The sequence below is a fragment of the Equus caballus genome, chromosome 1 (genome assembly GCF_041296265.1).
Source record: "Equus caballus isolate H_3958 breed thoroughbred chromosome 1, TB-T2T, whole genome shotgun sequence".
NCBI classification, from domain to species: Eukaryota; Metazoa; Chordata; class Mammalia; order Perissodactyla; family Equidae; genus Equus; species Equus caballus.
Window position 1 is genome coordinate 134111500 of NC_091684.1, and position 27007 is coordinate 134138506.

The window sequence follows — 27007 nt, forward strand, 5'->3', positions numbered from 1 at the left end:
ATGCACCCGCCCGCCCCGACCCACAGCGCAGGCGCCCTCCCCCGCTCCACAACCCCTCCCCACCAGCGGCCACTGCGCAGGCGCCCCAAGCCTGGCATCGGGGAGGATGCCGCGCCCAGGGGCGGGCCACGTGGCAGTTGGTTGGGAGCAGGGCACGTGGCCGCGGTGTCGTTGCGCGAGCGTGCGCAGAGTGGCCCAGCGCGCCCGTGACGGAACGACGAGGCGTGGGGTGCACGACCTCGCCCTCCGGGCCGGCCCCCGCCCCTTGGCCTGCTGCTCCGCCCCCGCGGGGCGTCCCGGGCCGCTCGTCCCTTTGGCGGCGGCAGCGCGCGGCCCGGGGTCGCCGTGAGTACTCGCGATGCTCGCCTTTGCGGCGGCCGCCACGGGGACGGGGACGGGGAGGGGACGGGACGGGGCGGGGCGGCCGGGCCGCGGGCAGGGTGCGGGGCCCGCCCCGCCTCGGCCGGGGTGGATGAAGTGAGGGGCTTGGACCGGGTGGCCGTAGGTGCCCGTAGGCTTGACAGGCTTTGCTGAAGCCGGGCGGCTGGCGACACCGATGAGGCAGAGCTTCTTCCCCGGGAGGCAGGTGTTGGGTGTCTTTGGGGTTTCCAGAGGAAACCGGAGAAGAGCTCTAACTGCTCCCCCAAGGGAGGCCTCAGGGCCTGTCCTAAAAGTGTTTTGGGGGCTCAGCTTGTCGTCTCCCTCTACTGGGTATCCAAGACAGCGCTACGCTGCGAGAATCGCCCCGCCGCGGGTGCTCCCCCGCACTCTTTGTTCAGTGGCCTAGTCTTCCTGAGAAGGGAGCACTCGATAGAGAGTGGAGTAACCTCCTTTCCCAGGACCACATAGCTGAGAGTCAAATCCAGAGTTTAAACATTGAGATCCGAGGCTTTTTTGGCTAGATGTGAAGTTGTTTGGCCGAGAAGCGCCCGTGGACCCAGGGAAAGACCTTTGAGATCCACATTGAGGCTTATTTACATTTGGCCTATTCCCGTGCCAATTCATAAAGTGTTCTATGTTAGCTGCCATCATCCAAACTAAACACTGAGCCGAACGACACTCTTCTTTGGGCACTGTTCTCACAATCTGTCTTTGGCCCATCATCTCTTGAAAGGTTCCCTCCTTTTCCTCATTTAGATAAGTCAGATAGGTCTTACTTGCTTAATTCATTAACGAGACCCTTAATTAGTTATAATCACGTCACAAGAAGATTGGATGTAATTAGGAACTGTTAAATGTGCTTAAGTCCCAGTTCCGCTGTACTCCTGACCTTAAGCGAGTTGCTTGACCTCCCTAAGCATGAGTATTCTATGTATAACATGAAAGCTTTGAAACAGGCCATCTTTCAGGCTTATTCGGCTTTAAAATGTGTGTGAATTCCATGACCCACCACTCCCCTTTTCCCACTCTTCATCTTTTAAACCCATTCTCCATCTCCCCAGAAGAAAGGGCATTGAGAGTAGAAGGTGGGCATCCCTTTCACTGAAACAGGCTGGTTTGAAAAAGATGGTAGTCTCTGAGTTGTCTCTTCCCTGGATAAGAAAAACTCCCTCTGAACTACATTTTTCTCCTTGTGATAACAGCAGAAGCCAAGCAGCAACAGCCTTTGGAGAGAGGCTAAGTGTTTCTTGACTTCTGCAGTGACAAAGACCTTGAGAAAATTGGTACTTCTGGCCTACGCTGCCATCGGCCTACCGCCCAGCCCAAGACAGCCCAAGCTGGACATTAGTGCCTCCCTCTTTATTCCTGTGTGATCATCCAGATCAGCACCTGACTGTTTATTTTCAAATCTGACAAACCCAGCCCCTGGGTCTTCATATTCTGGTTGTCAGCTGCTCTTGAAGGTGAATGGAGTCTTGCTTTTTAAAATTATTTTTTTGTGATTTTGTCTATGTGTGAACGCATTTAGGTTCTTGTATGTGTCTCCCATTTGGCTTAGGTAACCAGCAGACAATTCATTCATTCATTCACTCATTGAATAAATACATGTTGAGAGACTGATAGTATAGACAGTGAAAACAATCAAAGCTCTGTCACCATAGAGCTTATGTTCTGGTGGAAGATAAATACAATAAACATACAAGTTGTATGTCACAGCATGGTAAGTGCTGTGGAAAAAAATGAAGTAGGGAAGGTGGTTAGTGCTAGTATTAGTGCGAGTATGTGTGTGTTGGGGTGTTGCTGTTTTATATAGGATGGTCAGGTTGACCTTTGAGCTGCTGAATGAGTGAAGGAGCGAGTCATGTGGATATCTGGGTGAGAAGCATTCTAAGGGGGAACAGCTAGGGGCAAAGGCCCTGTGGTGGGAATATGGTTGAAGAACAGCAAGGAGGCAGTTGTGGAGTCTTGGGTAATCTTCCTGTTCACATTTAGAGTTAACATTCTAGGGAAAGCCCCTGCAAGAGTACAAGTAGCCTCTGAAACCTTCAGGGACCCATCACTCAACTTCATCAATAATCGACATTTTGCCGTATTTAATCTATCTACCCCCTTTTTTGTGTGTGCTGGAGTAGTATTTTAAAGCAGATCTCAGATGTCAGGCAATTTCATCTATAAGAGCTTCAGATGCAATTTCCTTTTGCGTGTTGTTTTTGATGGGCCAGGCAGCACTGTCACCTGGAGGACTGCATGCTGTTTGCCCTGCCTCGTGCCTTCTGTTCCCATCCTGGGTCGGTTACCAGGCTTAAGTTGGTATCCAAGGTACAGACCACAGTCTCTTGGAACACACCAGGATTTGGAGCAGTACTCAAATTTTATGCATCAGAATAACTTGGGGGGCTTGTTGAAACACGAATTACTGGACCTCATCTTTGGAGTTTCTAATTCAGTAGGTCTCAAGAAGGGCCTGAGAATTTACATTTTTAACAAGTTTCCAGTTGATACTGATGCTGCGGGTCCACAGACCCCATCAGAACCACTGATCTAGAACCCTAAGGTTCAGTAGATCCATGTGAGACCAAAAACACCACTGTTTAAGGTTGAAATAGGTTAGACTGAGGTGTGTGCAGAGCCAGGAAGGCCTAGAACCGTGGTTCTTAATTTTGTCTTTGCAGTAGAATCACTTGGAGAACTTTTTACAATTTCGTTAGTTAGGATCCGTGCCCCTGAAATTGAATTAATTGGTTATGGGATGGCGTTGTGGACTGATGTGTGTTAAAGCTCCCCAGGTGATTGCAATGTAAAGCCACTTTTATGACCTACTGATTTAGAGAGCAATAAAAAGCTTTTTTAGCCTGCTCCTAAGGTAGCTTTGCCATCCTCTGCCATTAAAACCTTCATAAATTGACAGATGATATATTTTTTCCTGCTGTATATGGAAGCTTCAGTGGGACTAAAACTTGCTGGTGTAGGGTTGGGGATCTTTAAGATTAGAAGGGAACAGGGAAACTATGTGAAAGGGCTAGGGGTTAGTGTTTTTGTGAGTGTTTTTTTGGGATCAGGATTACATTTTTATTTGAAGAGTAGTTTCCAAGAGGAGTCCAGGGCATTATTTTGGCCCTGACCACTCAGACCATGTCTACCTTAGGATGCTCAGTGTTGAGGACTTTTAAAGTTAGCTATGATTGTCATATAAAGGCGGCTAGTGATAGTGATGTTTAAAAAGAGATAACGACTCAATCTGGAGAAATAACTAGAGGAAGAGAGTCCAAAAAAATCTGATTCTGATGGGGGTTAGTACTGTGAAGAATGTTCAAAAATGAACTGACTAGATAGAATAGCATAAGCATCTGGTCCTGCCGCCATCACTTTTGGCTTCCAGGGTTGATATAGCATTATGAACTAGAGCAGGGACTTGCTCCTGTCCCAGCTCTCTGGCTTAAATGGAACAACAGTGTTTTATGTTTGTATAGTGCTTTCACAGTTCATTATCTTTAAAGAACTATGTGTACAAGTGTATGTGTACATGCATGCAAGTATGTCTCTGTGTGCAAGTGTCTGTACATATGTATAATAAGAGTGTATCCGTAAATGAGTGCCTGCTTATATACCACCCAGCCATTAAGTGATAACGAAACCTATTGTCTACTTTCCACAGGACAGTGACTTGTTACCACTACAACAGCAGAGCCTGCCATCCTCACCAGATCTTCAGTCATCCCCTGACATCACCCCCTCCCCCGTCTCCCTTTGTGGCCTCCTAAATGCCCATCTCACTGGCCTGGGTTCAGCCGGTGGTATGGAGGGGTGCTGCCTAGCACTGACCTGGGAGTGTGTGTGACCCACTGCTCCAATGGTGAGAACAACTGATCCTCCAGGGGGTAGATGGGACGAAGTGCAGGCCTCACATTTCCCTGGTATTTTCCCTCCCACCCTTTTGGAAGGTAGAGTGGCTATTTGAAGTTAAAGGAAGGAGAAGGTTCATGGAAAGAGTATTATTTGCTGTTTGTGTAGGTGGATTTTCTTGGGAAGGAAGGGGTGAATTGAATACTTTAAGGGATAGGAAGGGAGTGATGAGACAAGAGAGCTTAGGTATATGTGGGAGCTGCTGCCTTGGGTAATGATCCTAGAAGAGGCCAGCTTGTACTAGAACCTAGATTTGCCTAGGAATCAACCTTGACATTGAAGTCTGAATCCTTCCTCATTGGCTACGAGAGCCTCAATCATCATACCAAGACTTACGAAGGCCGAAATTCCCTATTGTTTTCCCCTGTTCCACCAAGTCAGAGCTAGGCCATGGATATGACCAGATTCAGGAAGAGACTGAGATACTCCCAAAGGTTGAGGTGAAGGGAGTAAAGGGATTAGGGCTTCAGTTATTCTATCCCAAGGGACCTGCTCCCATTCTTTGTGGGAATGTGTTTCCCATCCTATAACCCCACCCCATTCTGTGGGATAGCAGGGACCCAACAGGGTTATATCCTTATTTCTCATCACTAGGACATCAAAGGCCAGTTCTGGAATGATGATGATTCGGAGGGAGATAATGAATCAGAGGAATTTCTCTATGGAGTTCAGGTGAGGCTATAGCCCCTAAGACCCAAGTTGGATGGTCTTGATGTGTACTTTGGATACATCAGGAGTGAAAGATTATTCTGGAGCAGAGATGAGATGAGGATATAATGTTGGTGTGGTCTGAGCATGGTCTTAGCAGAGCTGATCTCATCTTCTTGCTCTTGCCTGGGACTCATACCTTTCCCAGAGTAAACTATACCCTTTGTATATGGAGGCTACCCATATGTTTTAGTTGGAAATAGTTATTTTCTGACCCTTCCCTCACTAGCCAGTGGGGGTCATTTCATTGATTGGGTCAGATTTTTAAAATATTACCCTGCCAGTCATTGCCTGATATCATCACTACCCAGGGTGTGATCCTCAGCAGGATTGTTGGGCTTTGCAGAAAGAACCAGCTTGAGTTAAATTCTCTTCCGCCTGTTCTGATTGTCATAGAAGGGATACGTAAGGATCCTAGTCACAGTCTGAGAGGAAAAGCAGGAGACTTAAGGATGTGAACTCCTCAAAGCCTGCGGCTAGTCTGCCAAAACTTCTTAAGAAAGGTGTTGAAGGAAGACCTGTGTGTCAGTAAAATCCCCAGCTAGGGCCACCACCAAGAACCCCTTCATATAAGTGGGTTTGAGCTTGTATGTGCTGCTGTTGTTTGATTTCCCTGTTCCTGGTTTTTCTTCATGTTCTTTTTATGTTCTTCATGTTCTCATCTCTCTCTTTCCCCCATCCCTCCCCCCACCGTCACACCATTTTTGCTGCTGACTCAGGGGAGCTGTGCAGCTGACCTGTATCGACACCCACAGCTTGATGCAGACATTGAAGCCGTGAAGGAGATCTACAGTGAGAACTCTGTGTCCATCAGGTGGGACTCCACTTCAGGAATGGCAGGGCAGCAAGCCGTTTCTTTGAGTTGTTAAAAGGCTAGAGGTTTTTTCTTCATTTATGGTGTGATAGGGGTTCTGTGGACATTGATAAATTATGAGCTTAATGATAGTGGGAGTTGCTCAGAATACTTAAGCTTGCCGACAGGAATAAGTAGGAAAGTATAGCCACTTTTCTGAGAAGTTCCCGCTTATACACTTAGACCCTAGAAGGGTCTGAGAAGACCCTTCTAGGCTGATAGTTTCACCTTTGAGGTAAGATGGGCTTGTGGCTTGGAGAAGGCCCTAGTCATACTAAGTGGCTTGAAGCTGTAGCTAATAGCCTAGATACAGAGCTACCTTCCACCCTTTCCTCTGCCCTGTCCCCAGGCTCAGTTCTCCTTCTATCTGAGTCTCTGTTCCCGTCTTTGTCCCTTAATGAGTCTCACCTGTGGTCGCCTGTATCTCTGTAGAGAATATGGAACTATCGATGACGTGGACATTGACCTCCACATCAACATCAGCTTCCTCGATGTAAGTGGTGCTAGTATCTGCTAACAACATGTCTAGCTGGACTTGTGGATTTTGTCATGTAGGCCAGGAGTCTTACTCCTGAGTGCCGTATTTGGAGCACATGTTCTTCATCCCTGTCTTTCCTAGATCATCAGCAGACGGTGGTGTGTACTGTCCATGTGCATGTGTATGTCATACAGGGAAAACTTTAAGTCTATTACTCTCTATTGCTAAACTGGAAATTATCTTCTTTACTTTTTTAGGAGGAAGTCTCTACAGCCTGGAAGGTCCTCCGGACAGAACCTATTGTGTTGAGGCTGCGATTTTCTCTCTCCCAGTACCTTGATGGACCAGGTAAAGGCAGTGACTTTGGGCAAGTGGGTGCTCTGAGTGTGGTCTAATCCAAACTCCTAAGTTAACTGAGACAGAGAAAAACTAGGAACAAGGCCCCTGGGTGAAATCTGCAGATAGGGGCTGTTCAGTCTCCTGTCATTGGTGTCTTCATTCCCTGTCACCTGATAGCCATCCCCTGAAAGTCTTCTTGGTTAGTGAAATCATTTTGTCTGGTTCCCAAATACCATTTTTTCCTCTCCTTCCCCTCAGCTTCCTACTGAGGATATTTGAAATTGACCAGACAGCTCCCAGAATCTACCCCCTGTCTCAGATGTTTTCCTCCTCCACAATTATTGTTTAGAGTACATTAGAACTGAGGAAGCTAATTCCCTGAACTGTGCCTTTGGACTCCCAGGAAGATAGAGAAATATATATACTAGAAGCTTTCTCTTCTCTTTACAGAACCGTCAATTGAGGTTTTCCAGCCATCGAATAAGGAAGGGTTTGGGCTGGGTCTTCAGTTGAAAAAGTAAGAACTTTGATCTTTCTGGTCTTGGACATAGGAGGGAAAGAGACATGTTTGTATGTGAATGGACAGGCAGACCCTTGCATGGAATGTTTCCTTCCAAAAATGTCTTTCTGAAATATGCCCAAGAAAGACTAAAATAAATTGGGGGAGTCAAATTTATGGTTAGATGGGGGAGACTGTGGTTTGGGGGTATCTGGCCTTGAGACTTCCTGGAAGTAACATGAGAAGCTCATCAGTATTTAGCATTTAAGGAAAAGTACAGCCTTGGACTTAGAGCCATGTTCTTCCCATTTCCTTTTGTGTTTTTTTCAGAGTGGGGCTCTAGCAGCTCAGACAGTTTTAGTTTGTTGAATGTGTTGAGCACCTTGCTAAGTATTTGGTATACAAAGAGAAATGAATTACAGATTCTACCCTGAGAAGTTCCAAATAGAATCCAGTGGATACATACTGTAACAGAAGTGAATATGTAAGATTTAGAAAGGACACAGGAAGCAGTGACTCAGTCTAGGGGCAGATGGAAGGCTATGAATGAAAGAATGAAAGGGAGATGATTAATAGTTTTCAAGGATGGATAAGAGTTGCCTATGTAGACAGATTCTGAGAGTAACATTTGCAAGGGCACAGCCGTGTGAAGCAGCATGTGTGTAGGAAGCTTCAAATAGTTAAATCTTGCTAGTAAAAGGCAAGGGGAGAGTGGTGGGAACTGAAACCAGAGAAGTAGGAAGAAGTCTAAATCAGGGAGGATCTTGGGCTTTTGTCTTGTAGACATTGGGAGCAGTGAAGGGTTTTAGGCAAAGAAAGAACATGGTCAGATTTAGTTTTAGAAAAGCCATTCTGGTAGCATTGTGAAAAATAGGTAGAAGGCGGTGAGACGAGAGACCAGAACTAGTTGTAGGAGGCTTTTGTAGAAGTCCTGACATGAGATGATGAAGGCCTGAACCAATGTATGACTGTGGGTAAGAATAGAGATGAGAGATAGATGAGAGAGAAGGGCTGGCCTGGTGGCGCAGAGGTTAAGTGCACACGTTCTGCTTCGGTGGTCCGGGGTTTGCTGGTTCGGATCCTGGGTGTGGACATGGCACTGCTTGGCAAGCCATGCTGTGGTAGGCGTCCCACATACAAAGTAGAGGAGGGTGGGCATGGATGTGAGCTCAGGGCTAATCTTCCTCGAAAAACAAAAAAAGACTTGAAGACTGATTTGGATATATTGTATGTGGTCATAAGAGCCAAGGAATAGTAGAAAATTACTCCTAGGTTTCCAGCTTAGATGTCTGGGTAAATTGTAATACCACCAATTTAGGGATTTAAGAAGAGGAGCAGGTTTGTGGGATGAGGGTAGGTAATTAGTTCCATTTTAAACATGTTATTTAAAGGTAACTTTGGGATATTCACGTGGAGATGCTTAATTGATTGTTAGATATGTAGATTTGGTATTTACAGGAGAAGTTGAGGTTGAAGATACATATCAGCGTATGGGTAGAAATTACAAACAGCATAGAATATGATATGAGATTGTTAAGGGAGAGCATGATAGAGCGAGAAGAAAATAGGAACAGCAGCAAAACACCTTTTAACACCCAGACAAAATACCCAACAAACAGCAGGGTAGGCAGAAGAAGAAACACTGAAGATAGGTCAGAGAAGCTGGAGAAGAATGGGAAGAGCATGGTGTCACAGAAGGCCAGGAGGAGAGTTTCTTCAGGGAAGGCAAGAGCCAGAGTGGATACGTAAGAGGAGATCGTGGGAGTTTCTGTTGGATTTAGCATCAAGGTGAGACCAATTTTAGCAGAGCGGTGAAAGTAGAAACCAGAATACTGTAAGTTGAGAAGTGAGTGGTTGGCAGTGAAGTAGAAACAGTAAGTATGGATTGAGAAATTTGGATGAGGATGGGAGGGAAAGACAGAGATAGTTAGACTGAGGTGCAGAAACTTCAAACTTTCTATAGACTTTGGGAAAGGAGCTGACAGGAGAGGGAGGTAATTGATAGATCAAGCTCCCTAAAGAGGAGGGAAGGTGCTGAGATCTAGATTACAAATAGAGGAATTGGTCCTTAATAGGAGGGTCATCTTGTCTCCAGAGAATGGAGGGATTGAGGTAAGGGTGGAAGTGGAAATAGATTTTGTAGTAGGGTTGGAAAATGAAAGGAGCTGATATCTGATGGCTTCAGTTTTCTCTTGAGGAGGAGGAGAGGTTAGTGGTTGTAGGTGAAGGTAGACTCTTAAAGAAGGTGATAAGGATTTGGCATAATAGCTTAGAGTAATGCTAGAGAGAACTGATCAAGGACAAGTGAAAAGATTAGAAGAGTAGCTGATGGCCCAGCTCAAGTTGAAAACCATAAATTTGGGGATGTAATTTTTCACCTAACAATGTTAGTACCCCTCATGTTCCTAGTGCTTTTCTTCACTGTTCACAAGGCAGAGGGTGATACTTACCTCCATCCCACTCTCGGTGTAGTCATTCTTGGCAGTAAATTCCAAGGTTCATACCCTTTGAAGGCTTGCTCACCTTTGAGGTTTCCCTCTAAAGGCAAAGCATCTCAGAATTTTTCTGGTCCTTTAGACTAGGTAATGGGAGTGAGTATTTACCCGCTAGGGTAAATAGGTGCTTTAGGACAGTACATTTCTGTGTGTTAACGTCATATCAGGGGAGTCTTCCAACACACATTCCCCCACCACGACTGGCTTTGTAGTCCCTTGGGTCTGAATTTTGGATTAGTTGCCTTTCATAGTCCTCTATTTCATGACCTATTACCCTGCCTGAGCTTTCTTAAGCCTGTTCTCTTTGAATTCTTAGGATCCTGGGTATGTTCACATCCCAACAATGGAAACATCTCAGCAACGATTTCTTGAAGACCCAGCAGGAGAAGAGGCACAGTTGGTTCAAGGCAAGTGGTACCATCAAGAAGTTCCGAGCTGGCCTCAGCATCTTCTCACCCATCCCCAAGTAAGTGCTCCCCCAGGACCTGATCATCTCTGATCATGTTAATCTTGTCTTAGCACCCACCCCACCTTCTAGATTACCCAAACTTAGCTAGTCTGTCCTCTCCCTAGGTCCTCTGAATTCTGTTGCTTTACTAATACTACCTACGTGGTCTTATCCCTTATATATCCTTTTCTTTGTATTCCTAACCCATTGTTCGTCCTTTATGTAGAACACAATAGCTCACTTCATCCATCCTGGCCCAGGACCCACTTGTTTCCAGTCCTCTTCTATGATTCCTACTGAATCCCCACTTTCTTCACTTCTGTTTGCTGTCCCTTCAGGTCTCCCAGTTTCCCTATCATACAGGACTCCATGCTGAAAGGCAAACTGGGTGTACCAGAGCTTCGGGTTGGGCGCCTCATGAACCGTTCCATCTCCTGCACCATGAAGAACCCCAAAGTCGAAGTGTTTGGCTACCCTCCCAGCCCCCAGGCAGGTCTCCTGTGCCCCCAGCACGTGGGCCTCCCTCCCCCAGCACGGACCTCTCCTTTGGTACATGGGCTGGGGAGAGTTTGACTTGGGTGTCAGGAGGGTGGGAGTGGAAATGTGGGAGTATAGCTTCTCAAAATGGGGTAGAAGTATGGTTGTCCAGGCATCATAAATCACACTTGGACATGTAACCTGAGTGGGTGGAATGGAACTGAATTTTTAATAGCTGAAAGCTTACATCTAAACTATCTGGCAAACTTTTCTGACAGTAGGCCATGGAGCAGAGAGTCTGGGGTGGGGCATCCCAAGGAGATGTCATGTATGATTTTATTAGGTTGTGGTTAGGATTTGGTAGTCAGCTGCTGTGCTAACCTATTCCACCTACCTTGAAGAGGGTTAAGGACAGGTGAGCTTTTTTTGAGAACTTTTAGCAAAGATAGCTGAAGGTGTTCTGTCCAACTTTGGCATTACTTAAGCTGGTCGGAGCTAGGGCTTAGCTATTTTGGGAGAATACTAGGTGATGGGCATGAGCGACGTCTGTTGAGGCACCAGCTTCATAGGAGGCTCATAGGGTCCATCTTTTCACTCTCATCAGGTCAGTGGTCACTGCAAGAACATCCCCACTCTGGAATATGGATTCCTTGTCCAGGTAATCAAGTCTAAAGCCTTTCCCCTCTTGTCTGACCCGTCTGATCCGCTAACATCTCCCAGCTCCTCAGCCAGTTAACAGATGTTTGCTGAGTTAGTCTACTCCCAGAACTATACTATGTGTTGTGTGGATAGAAGTAAAGAAGGCATAGTTTCCATCCTCAAGAAGATTACAGTATTTTTGGGAAGACAACACTTACAGACAACTTAAAATCAAGTGCCAAAGCAAGAGGCACTGCAAATTTTAAGTGCATAGATATCAAGATGAGACAGGGATTAATGCTAGTTTCCTTATGATCCCCAACGTCCTTGCTCAAATGGTCTTCTGTTTTCCCCACAGACCTCTGTCGCTGCTCAGCCACTACGGGTCATTTGCTCCTTTTAAAATCTCCTTATTTCCTGGACACGCTTTCACATTGCATCTCTGTTACCTTTGTTCATGTCGTTCCTCCACTGGCCTTTCTCCTCGTATCTGCCCATTGCGCTTGAGGCTCAGATGCCACCTTTTCCATAACATCTTCTCCATTATCCCAGCTGTATTAGCTGGAGGAGATGTCTCTTCTCACTGAACTCTTATGATGCTTTTTGTTTTATAGGACACCTGTGTTCACATAGCATATGCCTTGAATTGTAATTAATTTGCATGCCACATCTCCCCTGTTGGAATATAGGGTCTGAGTGAGAAGAAAATCTTTTATATTATTGCATAATCGAGGAGACCTTTCCCTGAGCTGGGTACATATAGACATTTAATAAATCTGTATTAAATGAATGAATAAAAGCCCTTGCATGTCCCTTTACCAGCCCAAAGGTATATGAAATGGGAGCAACTTGATTTATATACAAAATGTGGCTGATTGAAAAAGCTGTATTAAGACAATGTTTAAAAAAGTACTTGAGGAGGGGCCGGCCCAGTGGTGCAGCGGTTAAGTTCGCACGTTCCGCTTCTCAGTGGCCCGGGTTTGCCAGTTTGGATCCTGGGTGCGGACATGGCACCGCTTGGCATGCCATGCTGTGGTAGGCGTCCCACGTATAAAGTAGAGGAAGGTGGGCACTATGTTAGCTCAGGGCCAGGCTTCCGCGGCAAAAAAAAAGAGGACGACTGGCAGTAGTTAGCTCAGGGCTAATCTTCCTCAAGAAAAAAATACTTGAGGATATTGCTGCATGAGCTCTGGATTTGTGCTGTCTTCCCAGGACATAGTTGTATCTATGGTTTTGACTAGTGGACAGGCTGATTGTTTTAGATAGTTGAAATGGCTTCTTAGGTGCCCTCTGATCATAGACTGAATACCCAGAGGGACAATCTATAGTTACTACAACTAGTGTTAATAGTTTGATTAGTACCCATTTATAAAATACTTTCACAGAAATCATCTCAATACCTCTGAGGTGAATAATGTTCCACTTTCTAAATGAAGAAACCAAGGCTCAGGTTTACCGACTTGCCCAAAATTATATTTGGTATTAAGTAGTAGGCAGGGACTCTTAACCTGGCTCTTCTACCATGTCTGGTCTCATCTTTACTATAATATATGGTCTTAGCTCTAGACCTAGGCCATCAGTTTACCTAAAGTGCAGGGCCCAGGAGTAGATTCTACCTTAGGCACAGGAGGGAGAAGGAGAGTAGCCAGAAAAGAAGGTAAAATTCTTTCCCAGATCTGTGCCTGTACTTCCAAAAGACTTAGTAGAATCTCCTCTCTCCCCAGATCATGAAGTATGCAGAGCAGAGGATTCCTACGTTGAACGAGTACTGTGTGGTGTGTGATGAGCAGCATGTCTTCCAGAATGGGTCCATGCTCAAGGTGCGTGCCCCTCTTCTGTGACCCTCTTCCTTGGACCCTTAGCCAAGGCCCCTTCACTCCTTACCTCTTCTGTATTCCTTTCTTCCTGGGTCTGTGGTAAAGGTAGAATTCTGTCTACACTCCCTGAGACTCTAGAAATGTTTTTCTTTGAAAACAAATCTCAGCAGTCCTGTTTGGAAATATGAGGATATGTGACTATTTTTGAGGAGATAATCCCCACCCAACATTTAAAAATAGGGATCAGATACTGATCAAGATGATTGGATATGATGCTGTCCTCAAGGATCCAAGTCTAGGTGAGTAGACAGACACTTCATTGTAAGTGTGTAGAAGAAATATGAGCAGTGTTGTGGAAACTCAGAAGAGAGAGCATCTAATATCTAGGGAGGCCATGGAAGGCTTCATGGAAGACATAACATTAACTCTCAAACTATCAGTAAGGCAATGTAATTAAGACTTCGCTTACTTATAATTTTCTCATGACGTAGAGGGTCCCAGATCCCTACTTCATTCTAGAATTGTCTGAGGTTGCGATTGTCTCTCTCTCCCTACAACACCTTCTTACTGCACACTCGCTACCACCACCATCTGTTTAATATGTCCATTCAGCCAGCTGTCTGTACTCGTGAACTGTGCGTTTTCTCCTTCTACACACTGGGAGTCATGTCCGGAGCTGCAGAGGAAGTGGCCACTGGAGCAGAGGTATGGGAGAGGGAAAGCTGCTGGGGAATTGGGATCAAGAAAGTGTGGGGAACCCAGCAATGTCACTTCTTAGAATTTAACCTCCAGAAGTGCTTTCACACGTAAGGGAGTTCACTACAGTATTGTTTGTAATAGGAAAAAAATAAAAAGGGTACAGCTCCATCTGTAGGGAATCTAGTTAAATTAAGGTATGTCCTTACAGTGGAAATACTATACAGCTACTATTTATGGGTAGAAAATTATAACATAGAAAATAGAACAGTGTGTATAGTACAATTCTTTTTTTTTAATTGCCTGTATAATAAGATAACTATTTCCATAGGAAAAATATCTGAAAGGATATAAATCAGACTTAGCAATAGTTACCTGTGAGGAGTGAGATTCATTTGTGGGCAAGGGGGTGATTTTCATCTTTTCTTTAATCACTTTTTTAATCATTGTTACTTGAATTTTTATAATGTGCTTATATTTTCTAACAAAAAGGCCATGAACATGTTCGCTTTTTAAAAGAACATCAGAGAAATGCTGAGACTTCAGCAGGTGGACCCCTGCTTGATACGGTGTGACTCTCAGCACTGGGGAATCACTTAGTCTCTTCTCCCTGTCTCTCCCTTCCGCTAAGGTGGTGGATCTGCTGGTGGCCATGTGTAGGGCAGCTTTGGAATCCCCTAGAAAGAGCATCATCTTTGAGCCTTATCCCTCTGTGGTGGACCCCACTGATCCCAAGACTCTGGCCTTTAACCCTAAGGTATAGTTGCTTGGGAAGAAAGTCAGGGCTAAGAAACAGAAATCGTAAAAGATGGTGGGAGATTATGGGCCATCGTTCTGGTGTACACAATTTGGAATAAGAGAGAGAAAAAATGGAACACTTGTTTCTTGGGAACTCTTGAACCCTAAGCTTTAGCTGTTTTAGTGAATAAATAACTGAGTTTGTTAGAAGAAAGGGAGAATTAAATATTATATGTCATGATAGAGAAGAATAGAGGCTTTGGAGCCAGACAGACCTGAATTCCATTTGAGGTTTGGCTGCTCTCTAGCTGCATAGTTAGGCAAATCACTTAATCTTTCTAAACCTCAATTTTCTTATCTGTAAAAAGGGCATACCTTGCAGATTGTTATAAAAATGAGAGATAACAAATGTAAAGTATTAGTTAGTCAGGATTCTCCAGAGAAACAGAACCAATAGGAGATAAATATATATAGGAAGAGATTTATTGTAAGGAATTGGCTCATGTCATTATGAAGGCTGAGAAGTACCAGGATCGGCAGTCAGCAAGCTGGAGACCCAGGAAAGCTGATGGTGTAAGTCCCAATCCAAAAGCTGATAGGCTTGAGATCCAAGAAGAACTGACTTTTCAGTTCAGTCCGAAGGAGGAAAAGACTGATGTCCCAGCTCTAGGCCATCAGGCAGGAGGGCATCCCTCTTACTTGGCCTTTTCGCTCTATTCAGGCCTTCAGCTGATTGGATAAGGCCCATAGGAATTGGGGAGGGCAATCTGCTTTACTCAGTCTACTGATTCAAAGGTTAATCACCCTCAGAGAGACACTCAGAATAATGTGTGGCCAAATGTTTGGGCACTCCATGGCCCAGTCAAATTGATCCGATTAACAATTGACAAAATTAATCATCATAAGTACCAGCACAGTGTCTCACAATTACTGTCAGTGCTGTGTATCAGGTACTGTATCAGGTTCTTGACATGTTGTTTAATCCTCAGAACATCTCTATGAAGGTAGTGGGAATATTTATCTTCCTTTACACAAGAATACTGAGGTTTTAAGAGGTTAAGTAACTTATGCTATTAACTCCAAGCTGGTAAAAGAGAACTAGCTTGTCATTCTATAACTATCTGACATTAAATCTGTGTTCTTTCTATGACATACTACATTGTTTCTCTGGGGCCTAGACTTCTTTTGTGTATCTGACCCTCCTTTTTGTCATGTCTTACTCTCCTCCACTTTTGTTCATCTGGTTCTTCTCTTCCCATTGATTCCCCACAGAAGAAGAATTATGAGCGACTTCAGAAAGCTCTGGATAGTGTGATGTCCATCCGGGAAATGACCCAGGTATTCTGTCCTCTGCCTGTCCTCTGCCCTCTATGTTGCCCCACTCAAGTGCCCTATTCTGCTTGGAAGTCATGGGAACTTAGAGATTTAGAGATGCTACTTAATTCCTCACTGTGTTGTGTTTAGTCTTCCCTCTTTAGCCTTCCCAATCCTTGTTCTCTGTTTTGTTACTCCTCTTTCTCTCTCCTAATGTCTCTCTCAACCTTTTCCTTTGCTGCTAATTCCTTCACAAGTTGTTCATATTTAATGTTTTTCCCGTAATTCTTAGGGAATTAGAGAAGTGAGGGAAAGACCTCTGCCCAGGGTTGTGAGGGTGAGGAGGGGGGCTTGGAGGTAAGGAACTAGACCCAGGGGCCTACGTCTTCTATCCTTCTAGGGGTGGGGCAGCCACATGGAGCAGTGACCATCCTTTGAATCAAGGCTGTCCCTCACCAGACTTCCCCACCCCTCGTCTGCAATCTCTGCATGAATAGACATTCATTTGTACTCACATTTACAGGTGGGCCTCTTCTCAGCAAATCCTATATATCACAGTTCAGATTAACACATAAGTGACACCTAGCAGGGATAATTTACTTGTCAAAGGACTCTTTGCTTTTTGTAAAGTTTTACCACAGGATTCCTTAGCCTAAATCTTTCTGGGACATTGATTTTATTTATTTTTTGATTTATAATCAACCTTTTAGGGCTGTAGGAATTGCATAAAATGAGGGAGACCCACCTGCATGTTGTTTTGTAAGCATCTTTGGTCATTTTCATATTTATTTATAGTCTTCCCAACCTGACTGGGCTCCTTAAGGGTGGGAACCCCATCTCCTCTTGCCTTTGTATGGCCTTCAGTGCCTACCTTGCCCTGGGCCCTGATAGTCTGTGGAAAGTGGGAGGGTTCCCACCTCTCCCGGTAGATAACTTTAGGGCCGTTGTCTTACAGGGCTCATATCTGGAAATCAAGAAGCAGATGGACAAGCTGGATCCCCTGGCCCATCCTCTCCTGCAGTGGTATGGATAGAATGATGCATCCTTCCCAGGGCGGGTGGGGAGGGAGGCACAGTGTTAGACATGGAGCCTGCACCTTTTCTTAGAGGCAGTTTCAGCATCCTTAATGAGGTTATAGATGTGGCTGCTTTTTCTTGGGGTTTTGTTAATACACCTGGCCTTGATAAGAACTCAGATCCTACAAAGAGCCCACAAATTCTAACATGATGTCTCAAGTTCTCTCTACATGTTTCATGTTTCCCAATAGGTTTTTGAATGCCCCTTGCATGTAAGAATTAACACTGTTCATTTCAACTGGGTTTTCTACGTACCCAGAGGTCTGTCTCCCGCTTAGACTCCCTTTCCCTGTCTCAGTGCCTTTCCTGTTGATACAGACTCTCCAGAGCCTTGAGACATTATTGTTATTCCCTTCTCCTAGCAAAGACTCTGACCGTCCGCTGCTGCCCTCCCTGCTGATGTTGATTTCTGTTCTGTTTTCCTGACATAGCTTTCCCCTTCTAGCTTGTTGCCCTCTTCCTCATCAGCCTTTGACATCAGTACTTTATCAGTGCAGCATTCTCCCTCTTAGCATGAGGAATGACCAAGTATAGACCATCCAGGGTACACGTACCATCATAGGTACATGGATGAAGCACAAAAAGTAAACTTTATCCACTCTAGGAGATAATGCTGCCTCGCTGAACCCTCCATGTTTTATGCCTTTATTCTCTCCTGTCTTCTGAGTTCAGGCTCTGTACAGCCCAGTCTGTCCCTGAATCCTCAGAAAGTTTGTTCTAGTTTCTTCTGTTTCCTTCTCCAGCCCAAACAGTAACTTTCTCTCCATTCCTCCCCATCCCTGAGAGAGCCCTCAGGCTTCCTCTCAACTCAGGTGGGATGGCTCCTGAGCCTCAGTTCTAAGTTTCTAAATCCCAGGTATAAGTTATCACCGTCCTAATACAGACCCCTCCTTTCTAATTTCTTTTGTTTTGTAACTGACCTCTTGTGCTCTTCTTTTATATTATCCTTTTCTCTCCCTAGATATAGCAGCCCACCTCCCATCCTTCTCTTTCATCCACTATTTACAAACCTAGTACTTAGCTCTTTGGTCAGTAGCTTCCCTTTTACATTTTTATACACAGGCATTACCCTCCCCAGGAATATCCAGACAGTGACCTGGACACTTCACACAATTCAGACAGCCCTGGAATCCTTGTTTGTTCTTCCAGGGGCAGAGCAGGGTTGCTGCTTTATTCAGGATGGCCTAACCACGTACTTGTTCTATCCTTTTCCTTTTTTCTCTGTTTCATCCTAGGATCATCTCTAGCAACAGGTCACATATTGTCAAACTACCTCTCAGCAGGGTAAGTGACCATTCTCCCCCAACTCTTTAAATTTCTAGTGAGGGGCAGGGAGGGGCTCCAAATCAGCTAACCTCATTGGTTTTAGACCTGTCTGGTGGGCTCTTTCCATCAACAGTAGTCTTTGGGCCTAAGCATATTTCCCTTCTTTAGGGTCATTGCAAGCCTGATTTGCTCCCTATCCCCAGCCCTTCCCTCCCTGATCTCCATTTCTGCTCTGTTTTCCTGACCCCACCCCACCCTGGGCAGCAGCTGAAGTTCATGCACACCTCACACCAGTTCCTCCTGCTGAGCAGCCCTCCTGCCAAGGAGGCTCGGTTCCGGACCGCCAAGAAGCTTTACGGCAGCACCTTTGCCTTCCAGTGAGGGGGTGGAGCCTGGGGAGGAGGGCAACGAATAATGTAGGGGGGTGGGAGGGCAAGTTCCCTTGAGGTGTATGAGTTTGTGTTACCTATGTCTGTCACCCAGTCAGTCAACAGATATTTACTAAATGCTATTGTGATAGGTGCTGTAGAGAATAAAAAGACACATGTGATATGGTCTTAACTCTCAAACTTGTTATGATGTAGTTGAGGAGAAATGATATTTACATGTAAAAAGATGTGATTGAAGGAACAGATTGGAGGGGATAGGTTTGAAAGCTACTTTGAAGGAAATCAGCAATCTATGCCTAATGGTGGGAGGGAAGAGAGAGAGAGATTAAAGGCAACTTAAAGGGAGTAGTGGTACCCTTTTCTTAAAATAGACGTTAAGTCAGGATTGGAAGCCATATTTGGGATCAATGATAAGTTTGTTGAGTTTGAGATGAAGTTGTTTAATTTGAAATATCAGGAGAATAAGCACATGAAAATACTGAACCAGCAGTTGAGGGTTTAGGATGGGATTAGCTGAAACGCAGAACAGAGGATGGGACTGGAAGTCAAGATGCAGGCATCTTGCATGCCTGTGACTGTATCCACGTGCATGTCCATCACTGGGTGTATCTGTGTCCGTCTTCATGGCCCGTGTGAGTGAGAATGGGTGGGAGTGGCAGTCTTGGAAATACTCCTGGGAACCTCATACAATGAGGAGACATGTATACTACCCTGCCTTACAGTGGGTCCCACATTGAGAACTGGCATTCGATCCTTCGCAATGGGCTGGTCAATGCATCCTACACCAAACTGCAGGTGAGGCTGTGTCCCTTTCTCTTTCTCTCAACCTCCCTCCCTGCCCCACTGAAGTTTTGAAAGGCAGCTCTAGAGTACTCAGCTGTTTTTGCCTCAGCATCCTCAAACCTAGCCTGCCGTGGGGCTTCCCTAGAGAGGAAGTTGGAATTGCGTGTATAGAGTAAATGTCGCTGTTGTATATTTGACCCCAGGCTGGGTTTTTTGGTGATTTTGGAAATGAGAATGTAGCTATAGGCAGGAATATGAATTGCTGATTGCAGCCACTGTGATGAATTAACCTATTAGAGCTTTTCAATTTATGTGTCTATTTTATTCAGAGAGTTTATATAGGAGACTTATTTCTTTGCCCTCTGAGACTCCAAGGAATGGTTATTGTCCTTCTTCCTGGCTATCTATTCTGTACTGCCCTTTTGTGGAATCTGCATATATCCCAAGGCCCGGGGACAGGAGCATGGATTCTGAGGGACTGACTCAGTGGCTCTGCCACTCTTACTCTCCAAGGCATCAGTATCTAGTATTTCATAGGCAAAGGGGTTAACCTGCATCCACTTTTCAGCCAATCAGCTTTTTAAGAGTAGGTCCCTAGAGTTATCTGAATGAATGAGAGGGTAAATGGAGAGACAGAGGGCTGGATAAGCCTTGTGGCTGCGTAATATGCACCGATGGGAGGGCCCAGGCTCATATTGCTCATCCTGGTGTTTCCCTGCAAGCTGCATGGAGCAGCCTATGGCAAAGGCATCTACCTGAGCCCCATCTCCAGTATTTCCTTTGGATACTCAGGTAAGAAATACTCTCTGGCCACTTTGACTCTATTTACATTGCATCCGTTTTGTGACTATGTGATCTATGCTGTCTCCTCCTCCATCATAGATACTTGGTCTATGTCAGCTCTCTCCCCAATCATGGATACATAGTCTGTCTCTCTCCGCTTTCTCTCATTAGGAATTTAGATTCTTTACAAGATGAGGCCAGTTATCTCCCTTTCTTTTAGGTAGTCCTCTTCTCCATGGGGATTGTTTTATTCATTGTAAGGGCTTGTCTCTGGAAATGGGTTAGGGAATAACTGGGAGATGAAACAAGGCTTTTTTTAGACTACATTTTTGATGTTGGCAATAGCCTGTCATCATAGATTGTGTGTGTGCACATGTGCATCTGAGTTTATATGTAAATACACTTGAAGGCTTGAGTCCTTTCCACTGGCTTACATTTCGGGAGACATTGCTCTTCTCCCTGTGAACCACCTTTAAAATTTAAACTGTCTATAATTACACAGTGTTATATTAGGCACATTAAATGCAAGAGAAAACATTTTATTCCGAAGATAAGTCATGAATGAGGTCCAGATTCTAGTCAGGAGGTGAGTCCAGCTTTGTCCAGCTCAGAAAACGAATCTGGCCTAGAGCTCTCTCAGTGTTCCAGGTTCATGTCTTAGTTGCTTTCCAGTCTTTTGTTCTTGTTCTATGTAGTCTCTGTGAAGGATAGCCACATGTAGTTGCCTGTCTGTGAAGGGGACAGTGCTAGATTCTTTACAGACTACTTGGTATTCTTGAGCAATTGTAAATGTCATAAAGGTAAGGAAACCTGGGTCCAGCGTCACAGAGCTAGAACAGTCCCCAACAACAAAGTAAACCAGACAAAGTGGAAGAAAGCAGATAACACAGGTGAGCACCTAAGTAGTGGAATAAAGACAGTTACAATAGATAGAGCCAAAAAAGCCAAAAGATGATTCTTGTAAAGAACTGACAAGACAGATAACCCTAGTTGGATTGATCAAGAAGGAAAAGAACACAATTAAATAACAATATGAGTGAAAAATGGAACATAACTACAGATATAGCAAAATTTTAAAAGGTAATGGGAGAATTTTGTCAACTTTATGCCAGTAATTTGAAAACTTTGACAAAAGGTTTAAATTCCTAGAAAACTTAACACAATCAATTCAAGAAGAAATAGAAAGCTTGAATAGCCCTAAAACTAGAAAAGACATTGAAATAGTAGTTTAAAATTTTCCACAAAAAAGAAAACAAACTAAAACCCCACCAAGCCCAGCTAGTTTTACAGTGAGTATTAAATCAAACTTTCAAGGAACAAATTATTCCAATCTTACACAAAATTATCCAGAGAATAGAAAAAGATGGAATTACAAGTCATGAAAGATTGGTAAATTTGACTATATTAAAGCTAAAAACTTCTTTTCATCAGAAGACACTTTAAGAAAATGAAAAAAGAAAGATAAGCTACAAACTGGGGGAAGACATCTGCAACATATATAACCACAAAAGATCAGTAATAAAAATGTATTTTAAAAATTCTTACATATTAAGAGGAAAAAGACAAACCAAATAAGCAAAAGCTTATTATAAAATAATATTATGAAATTATGAAAATAAGCAAGTGACATGACTGGGCATTTCACTGGAAACGATCAAAAAATATGAAAAGCTGCTCAACCCCTATTAATCAAGGCAGTGAAATCAAGACCAAAATGACTTACCATTTAGCACTCATGTGGATTGGCAAAAATTAAGAAATCTGATAATACCTCTGATCGTATCAGAGGTTGTAGATCAGCAGGATCTCTTTTATTGCTTATAGGGATATAAATTGGTACAACTACTTTGGAAAACAATTTTTGGTGTTAAATTCCATAAAGCTGAGAAATTTTATCACTGTGACTCAGTATTTTCATTCCTACATGTGTGCACCCAGAGACGTGTACACGAATGTTCAAAGCAATGCTGTTTGCAACAGCAAATCTTGGAGACGACCCAAATGCACATCATCGAGAGAATGAGTAAATGTATTTTAATATATTCTCACAATGGGGGCCAGCCAGTGGCGCAGCGGTTAAACGCGCACGTTCCCCTTTGGCGGCCCGGGGTTTGCCAGTTTGGGTCCCGGGTGCGGACACGGGATTGCTTGGCAAGCCATGTTGTGGTAGGCATCCCACATATAAAGTAAAGGAAGATGTGCATGGATGTTAGCTCAGGGCCAGTCTTCCTCAGCAAAAATAGGAGGATTGTGGCAGCAGTTAGCTCAGGGCTAATGTTCCTCAAAAAAAAAAAAATTAAAAAAAAAAATTCTCACAATGGATTATTATTCGGCAATGAAAATTAATGAAGAGTGGTATTCAACAACATGGAACAATATTAGTAATAAGTTGAGGGAAAAAAGACCCCCTGTATGATGCCTTTTTTCATATTGTTCAAAAGCAAACAAAATTGTTATTTGGGGGGGGGGTATGAGTGTGTTTTATGATAAAACTAAAGCAACAAAAAAAGAAATGACAACCTACATTTCAGGAGAGTGATTACCTCCCAAGGGGAGTAAGATAGTTGGCATAGGTTAGGTGTACATAGCTAAATGTAGGTCACTGGTAATGTTTTAGCTCTTGGATTTAGGTCTTAGGTTGGGTCTGTAGGTATTCATTGTTCTGTTAAATAAATGGTAGTGTCAAAGGTTATATGACTAATCCACACAGGATAAGTGCCCAATAAATATGTATTGCATGTGTGAATGAATCTTATTCTGTGTGCCTGGGGTCCAAAGTGGGGGTTGGATTGGGGTAGTCTTTTTGGCTTCTTTGTCTAGGTTCTTCAGTCTTTATTCCAGCCTGAGCTTCCTTCTAATTAAGCTCTTATTACTTTCTTTTTTTTTTTTCATTTATTTGTTTATTTTTGTATGTACATCATAATGTATTTCAAATTCTGTGTAGATTAACTTATTACTTTCTGAGTAGTAAGATTCTCCTGGCTCTTGGTACCCGCAAGATTCTTTCTTCCTATTTCCTCCCTGCCTCTCCCTGTTGCCTCTCCCACTGGCCTTTGTTTACCACTAAGTGCCTGAATACCTTTAGTTGATGAAGCCAGGAATTTCTTTTAACTTCTTACCTTTCTTCATCACTTGACTGATTACATAAAAACATCATATGACACTATCCTTCTCCCTCTTGAAGAGGTTGATTGATTATAGGTAGAAAATACCATAGGATTTTACTACTGGAGTTATAGATCATCTTGACCAATCCCTTTTACTTTATAGATAAGAAAGATGATACACAAAAAAGTTAAATGACTTTCTCAGAGTCACACAGCTATGAGTAGCAGAGCTAGGACCGGAATCCAGGTCTCCTAACTTCTTGGCCACTGTTGTTATTAGTATATCGCACTGACAGAGTAGGCTTTGCTGGCTGACTGAGTCTCTGAGGGCCCCACAGATATGTGAGAGTCTCTGTAACAGTGGGCAGGATGTGTGCAAATGTCCAACATACTGTAGTTACACTAGCATTTGGCCAGCTCTATCTTTTTGTAGGTTTCTTCCACCCTATTCTGCTCTGGTTTTCTCTGTTCTTCCTATTCTTGGCCTAGTGGCATTGGGTGCCTTCGCTGGGCGGGGGTAAATCGAGAGCACCTGTTTGACTAGTAGACCCTCCAATGACTTGGCCATAGTGTGCAGGTTAAAACGAGAGACAGTGTTAAAGGAGATGGTAAACTCCATCTGTTTGTTTAGCCCTGTTTAGAGACCTCTGATGAGTATATACTCTGAACACAAAGTATCCAAGGATTATTCTAGCCACCATGTTCTCAGGGTCTGGGCTCAGGAAACTGACAGAAAATCGTTGGGTCAGTATGGACAGGACAGTGCAACAGGATTGGGGTGGATCAAGATTTGGGTTAATTCATAAGGGCCATCTCTAAGCTCAGCCAGAAAAATCAGATTGCTCTTGCTCATCTTCTTGGGTAGAACCTTTCATTGAAATACCCAGGCTGAGAAGATCATGAGGTTTGGATAGAGAGCTAAACCTAGTTAAGGCTAAGGGAGAAGGTGAAACAGAGGAGTTGGGTGTCCTTTAGGAGAAGGAAATTGGCAGTTCAAGTCTTGAGGCTTTCGTTGCCCTGAGTTTTGTTCAGATCTGTCATAGGACTTTGGTGTGAGTGCATGATGCATTGACAGCCTCAGCAGTGAAGAGTGTCAGTCCAGTAGTTGTCACCCCCACCTCTACACCATGGCTATCACAAAACCAAGAACTGACGCAGAGTGCAGTTAGTAATAATAGGAAGTTTGGGGTGGAGTGTTGAAATCAGGGCCCTGCTTATGGCCTGTAATGATGGCATCATTTCCCATCTTCATCTCCCTCTTGGTCTCATACACACAGACTTTTATCCCTAACTGTGAAGGGCTGGGCCTATGATAAAGCTGAGTACAGAGACTGCAGTCTTATTCACAAGCCACAAAGAGTTGGGGTAGGGGCACACAAGCACTGTTTCATGCTTAAATAGGGAAAATCCAGAATGAGTCTATTAAATGTTAAAAACAGGGCTATTCACTAAGGGTAAGGATGATGGAGGATTTATGGATTTAAATAGATGGAAATGAGTCTGGGAAGACTTTCTGAAGGAAGCAGTGTATTTCAAGATAGCTCCCTGTGGAAAATTATTCATCACTTAACTGCTGTGCTCTCTCCCTTTTTTCTTGAATGACTCTGGTCAGTTTTTGTGTAACTTTGAGACTAGAGCAGATCTGACTTTCTCTGCTTGCTTCCTCTCCACTCATTTCACTTAGCCTGGCATTTGATCCTAGGTGTTGATGTCACCACACTTCTGGGCCCCTCATTCCTAGCTCATTTCATGTGTTACTACCCTGTCTTAGAACCACATGTTTCCCTGATGTTCTCAGGATAAACTCCAGTTGCCTTAACGTGACCTACAGCGCCTGCATGATCTGATCCCAGCTCACCTGATTCACATCCTCTCTTGCCACTCCTCTGCCATTAACTATGCTCCATACAAACTAACGCACACTGCTTTCTTTCCCCCAGGCCTTCCATATCCTATTACCTCTGCCCAGAACACTTCCCCCCCTTCATATAATAACTCTTCTAATCCTGTAGTTCTCAGCTCAGCTGTCACCAGGAAGCCACCTTTAAACTCCTAGGCTAGGTTAGTTCCCCTGTGCTGCCTCACACACTGCTTTGTATTCTCCCCATCACAACCCCCACCATGCTGTGTTATAAATACTTGTTCCTTGCCTGTAATCTCCACCAGACTAAATTCTGTGAGGGCAAATATCTTGTTTGTTTTATTCACTGCTGTATCGCCAAGTGTCTAGCTCATTGCCTGGCACATAGTAGGCACTCTAGTAAATATTTAATGAAGAAATGGGTGAATGAACTGGGTTTGTTGTTCTGTGACAGGAATGGGAAAAGGACAGCACAGGATGCCCTCCAAGGATGAGCTGGTCCAGAGATATAACAGGATGAATACCATTCCCCAGGTATTAGTTGGCCTTGCTCCAGTGAGGCAGGACCCTTCCCCTGGGATGAGTTTAGGCTTCAGAGATGGATGGGGAAACAGTACGGGGGGAGGTGGGTATTTTAAAGATCATTTGAAGGAATCAGGTATGTTCTTAGATGAACATACTTCCAGAGTCATATATGGCCTCAGTCATAAGTATGGAAGCAGAGACTGAGTGTAAATGTAGTGACATGAAAATGTAAAGATGGAAGCTGTGGACTCATCCAGACTGATTATGGGAAAGCAAAATTTTGGTGGGGGGAGGGTGGCTGGGAGCCGAGGACATCTCTGAGCCCCACTCCCAACCATCACCAGCTAACTAGCTTCTCCAGGGAAAGCTATACCAGTCTACTTGGCTCTGCTCTCCTTCTCTTCCAGACCCGATCCATTCAGTCGAGGTTCCTGCAGAGTCGGAATCTAAACTGTATAGCACTTTGTGAAGGTAGGTAGTTCCCCCAGTCCCTGTTTTTCTGGGTCCCCAACCTTTATTTTTGGTGCAGCTTTGGCGCATGATCTAGCTAAGGGTGACATTGAGTCATCATGTCTTCTCTCCCCTGCCTCGATGCTGTGACTTAAGCATTATATATATAATTTCTGGCCCCCTTCTTCCCAGTGATTACATCTAAGGACCTCCAGAAGCATGGGAACATCTGGGTGTGCCCTGTGTCTGACCATGTCTGCACACGGTTCTTCTTTGTGTAAGTCTAGGAGGGTACCTTGGGCATTGCTCTGAGGAGTGAGGGTGGGGGTGTGATGGTGTGTGACTCCTGGGAAAGTGGGAGTCTGAGACTTGTCCCTGGCTGCCTCATTGGAGCTGGCACTGGGACTTTCCCCTTGGAGGATGGGGATGAGTATAGATCAGGATCCGTTTAGAGGAAATCAAATAAGCTGAATCTCTTCCACCCTAAAAAGTAGCACAAAAGGGTTCTGGGATGGGATGGCTACACCTCCAAATACAGTTCCATTGGTTGACATTATCCTGGTATTGTCTCCCTCTTATGCTCACACTTGCCCTATCTTTGGCAGATATGAGGATGGTCAGGTGGGCGATGCCAACATTAATACTCAGGACCCCAAGATACAGAAGGAAATCATGCGTGTGATCGGAACTCAGGTTTACACAAACTGAGGGGGCCCCAGCCCTCGTACCACCCCTGTTCCCCCAGGATCCATCTGCCCTCATAAAAGGGGTCAGGAGCAGCTGGCGAGGCTGTCCTGAGGAATCAAGGGGCCATTACCAAGGGTCAGGAAAAGGATAGAAGAGGCGGCCTTCATGGTGGAGACTGACCCAGGAACCACTCCACATTTGGATGGCCCAGACTGACTCCCTACTCCTGATTTTCCCAGTTGACTTCACCCTGTTTGTAAATAAAACAATAAAATGGAAGGTGCTGTGGACTGGA

General features: G+C 44.4%; 1 protein-coding gene across 29 annotated transcripts; it reads left to right on the forward strand.

Annotated features, from left to right (window-relative positions):
• Positions 1–27007, forward strand: PARP6 (poly(ADP-ribose) polymerase family member 6). Of its 29 annotated transcripts, none has more exons than XM_070234026.1 (24): positions 100–345; positions 1642–1844; positions 4037–4234; positions 4879–4956; positions 5712–5806; positions 6278–6338; positions 6581–6671; positions 7113–7179; positions 9973–10122; positions 10443–10593; positions 11186–11239; positions 12945–13040; positions 13650–13742; positions 14365–14490; positions 15744–15809; positions 16741–16808; positions 18097–18145; positions 18392–18504; positions 19239–19311; positions 20022–20091; positions 25505–25584; positions 25983–26046; positions 26218–26302; positions 26631–27007. In XM_070234026.1, exons 3-24 carry the CDS (start codon positions 4232–4234, stop codon positions 26731–26733), a joined length of 1836 nt encoding a protein of 611 aa, XP_070090127.1. In that variant the 5' UTR covers positions 100–345; positions 1642–1844; positions 4037–4231; the 3' UTR covers positions 26734–27007. The 29 variants fall into 29 exon arrangements, 17 of the variants coding, with proteins under 17 accessions (XP_070090176.1, XP_070090178.1, XP_070090186.1 ...); XM_070234031.1 differs by having other exon boundaries at positions 18395–18504; XM_070234025.1 differs by having other exon boundaries at positions 119–345; positions 1587–1844.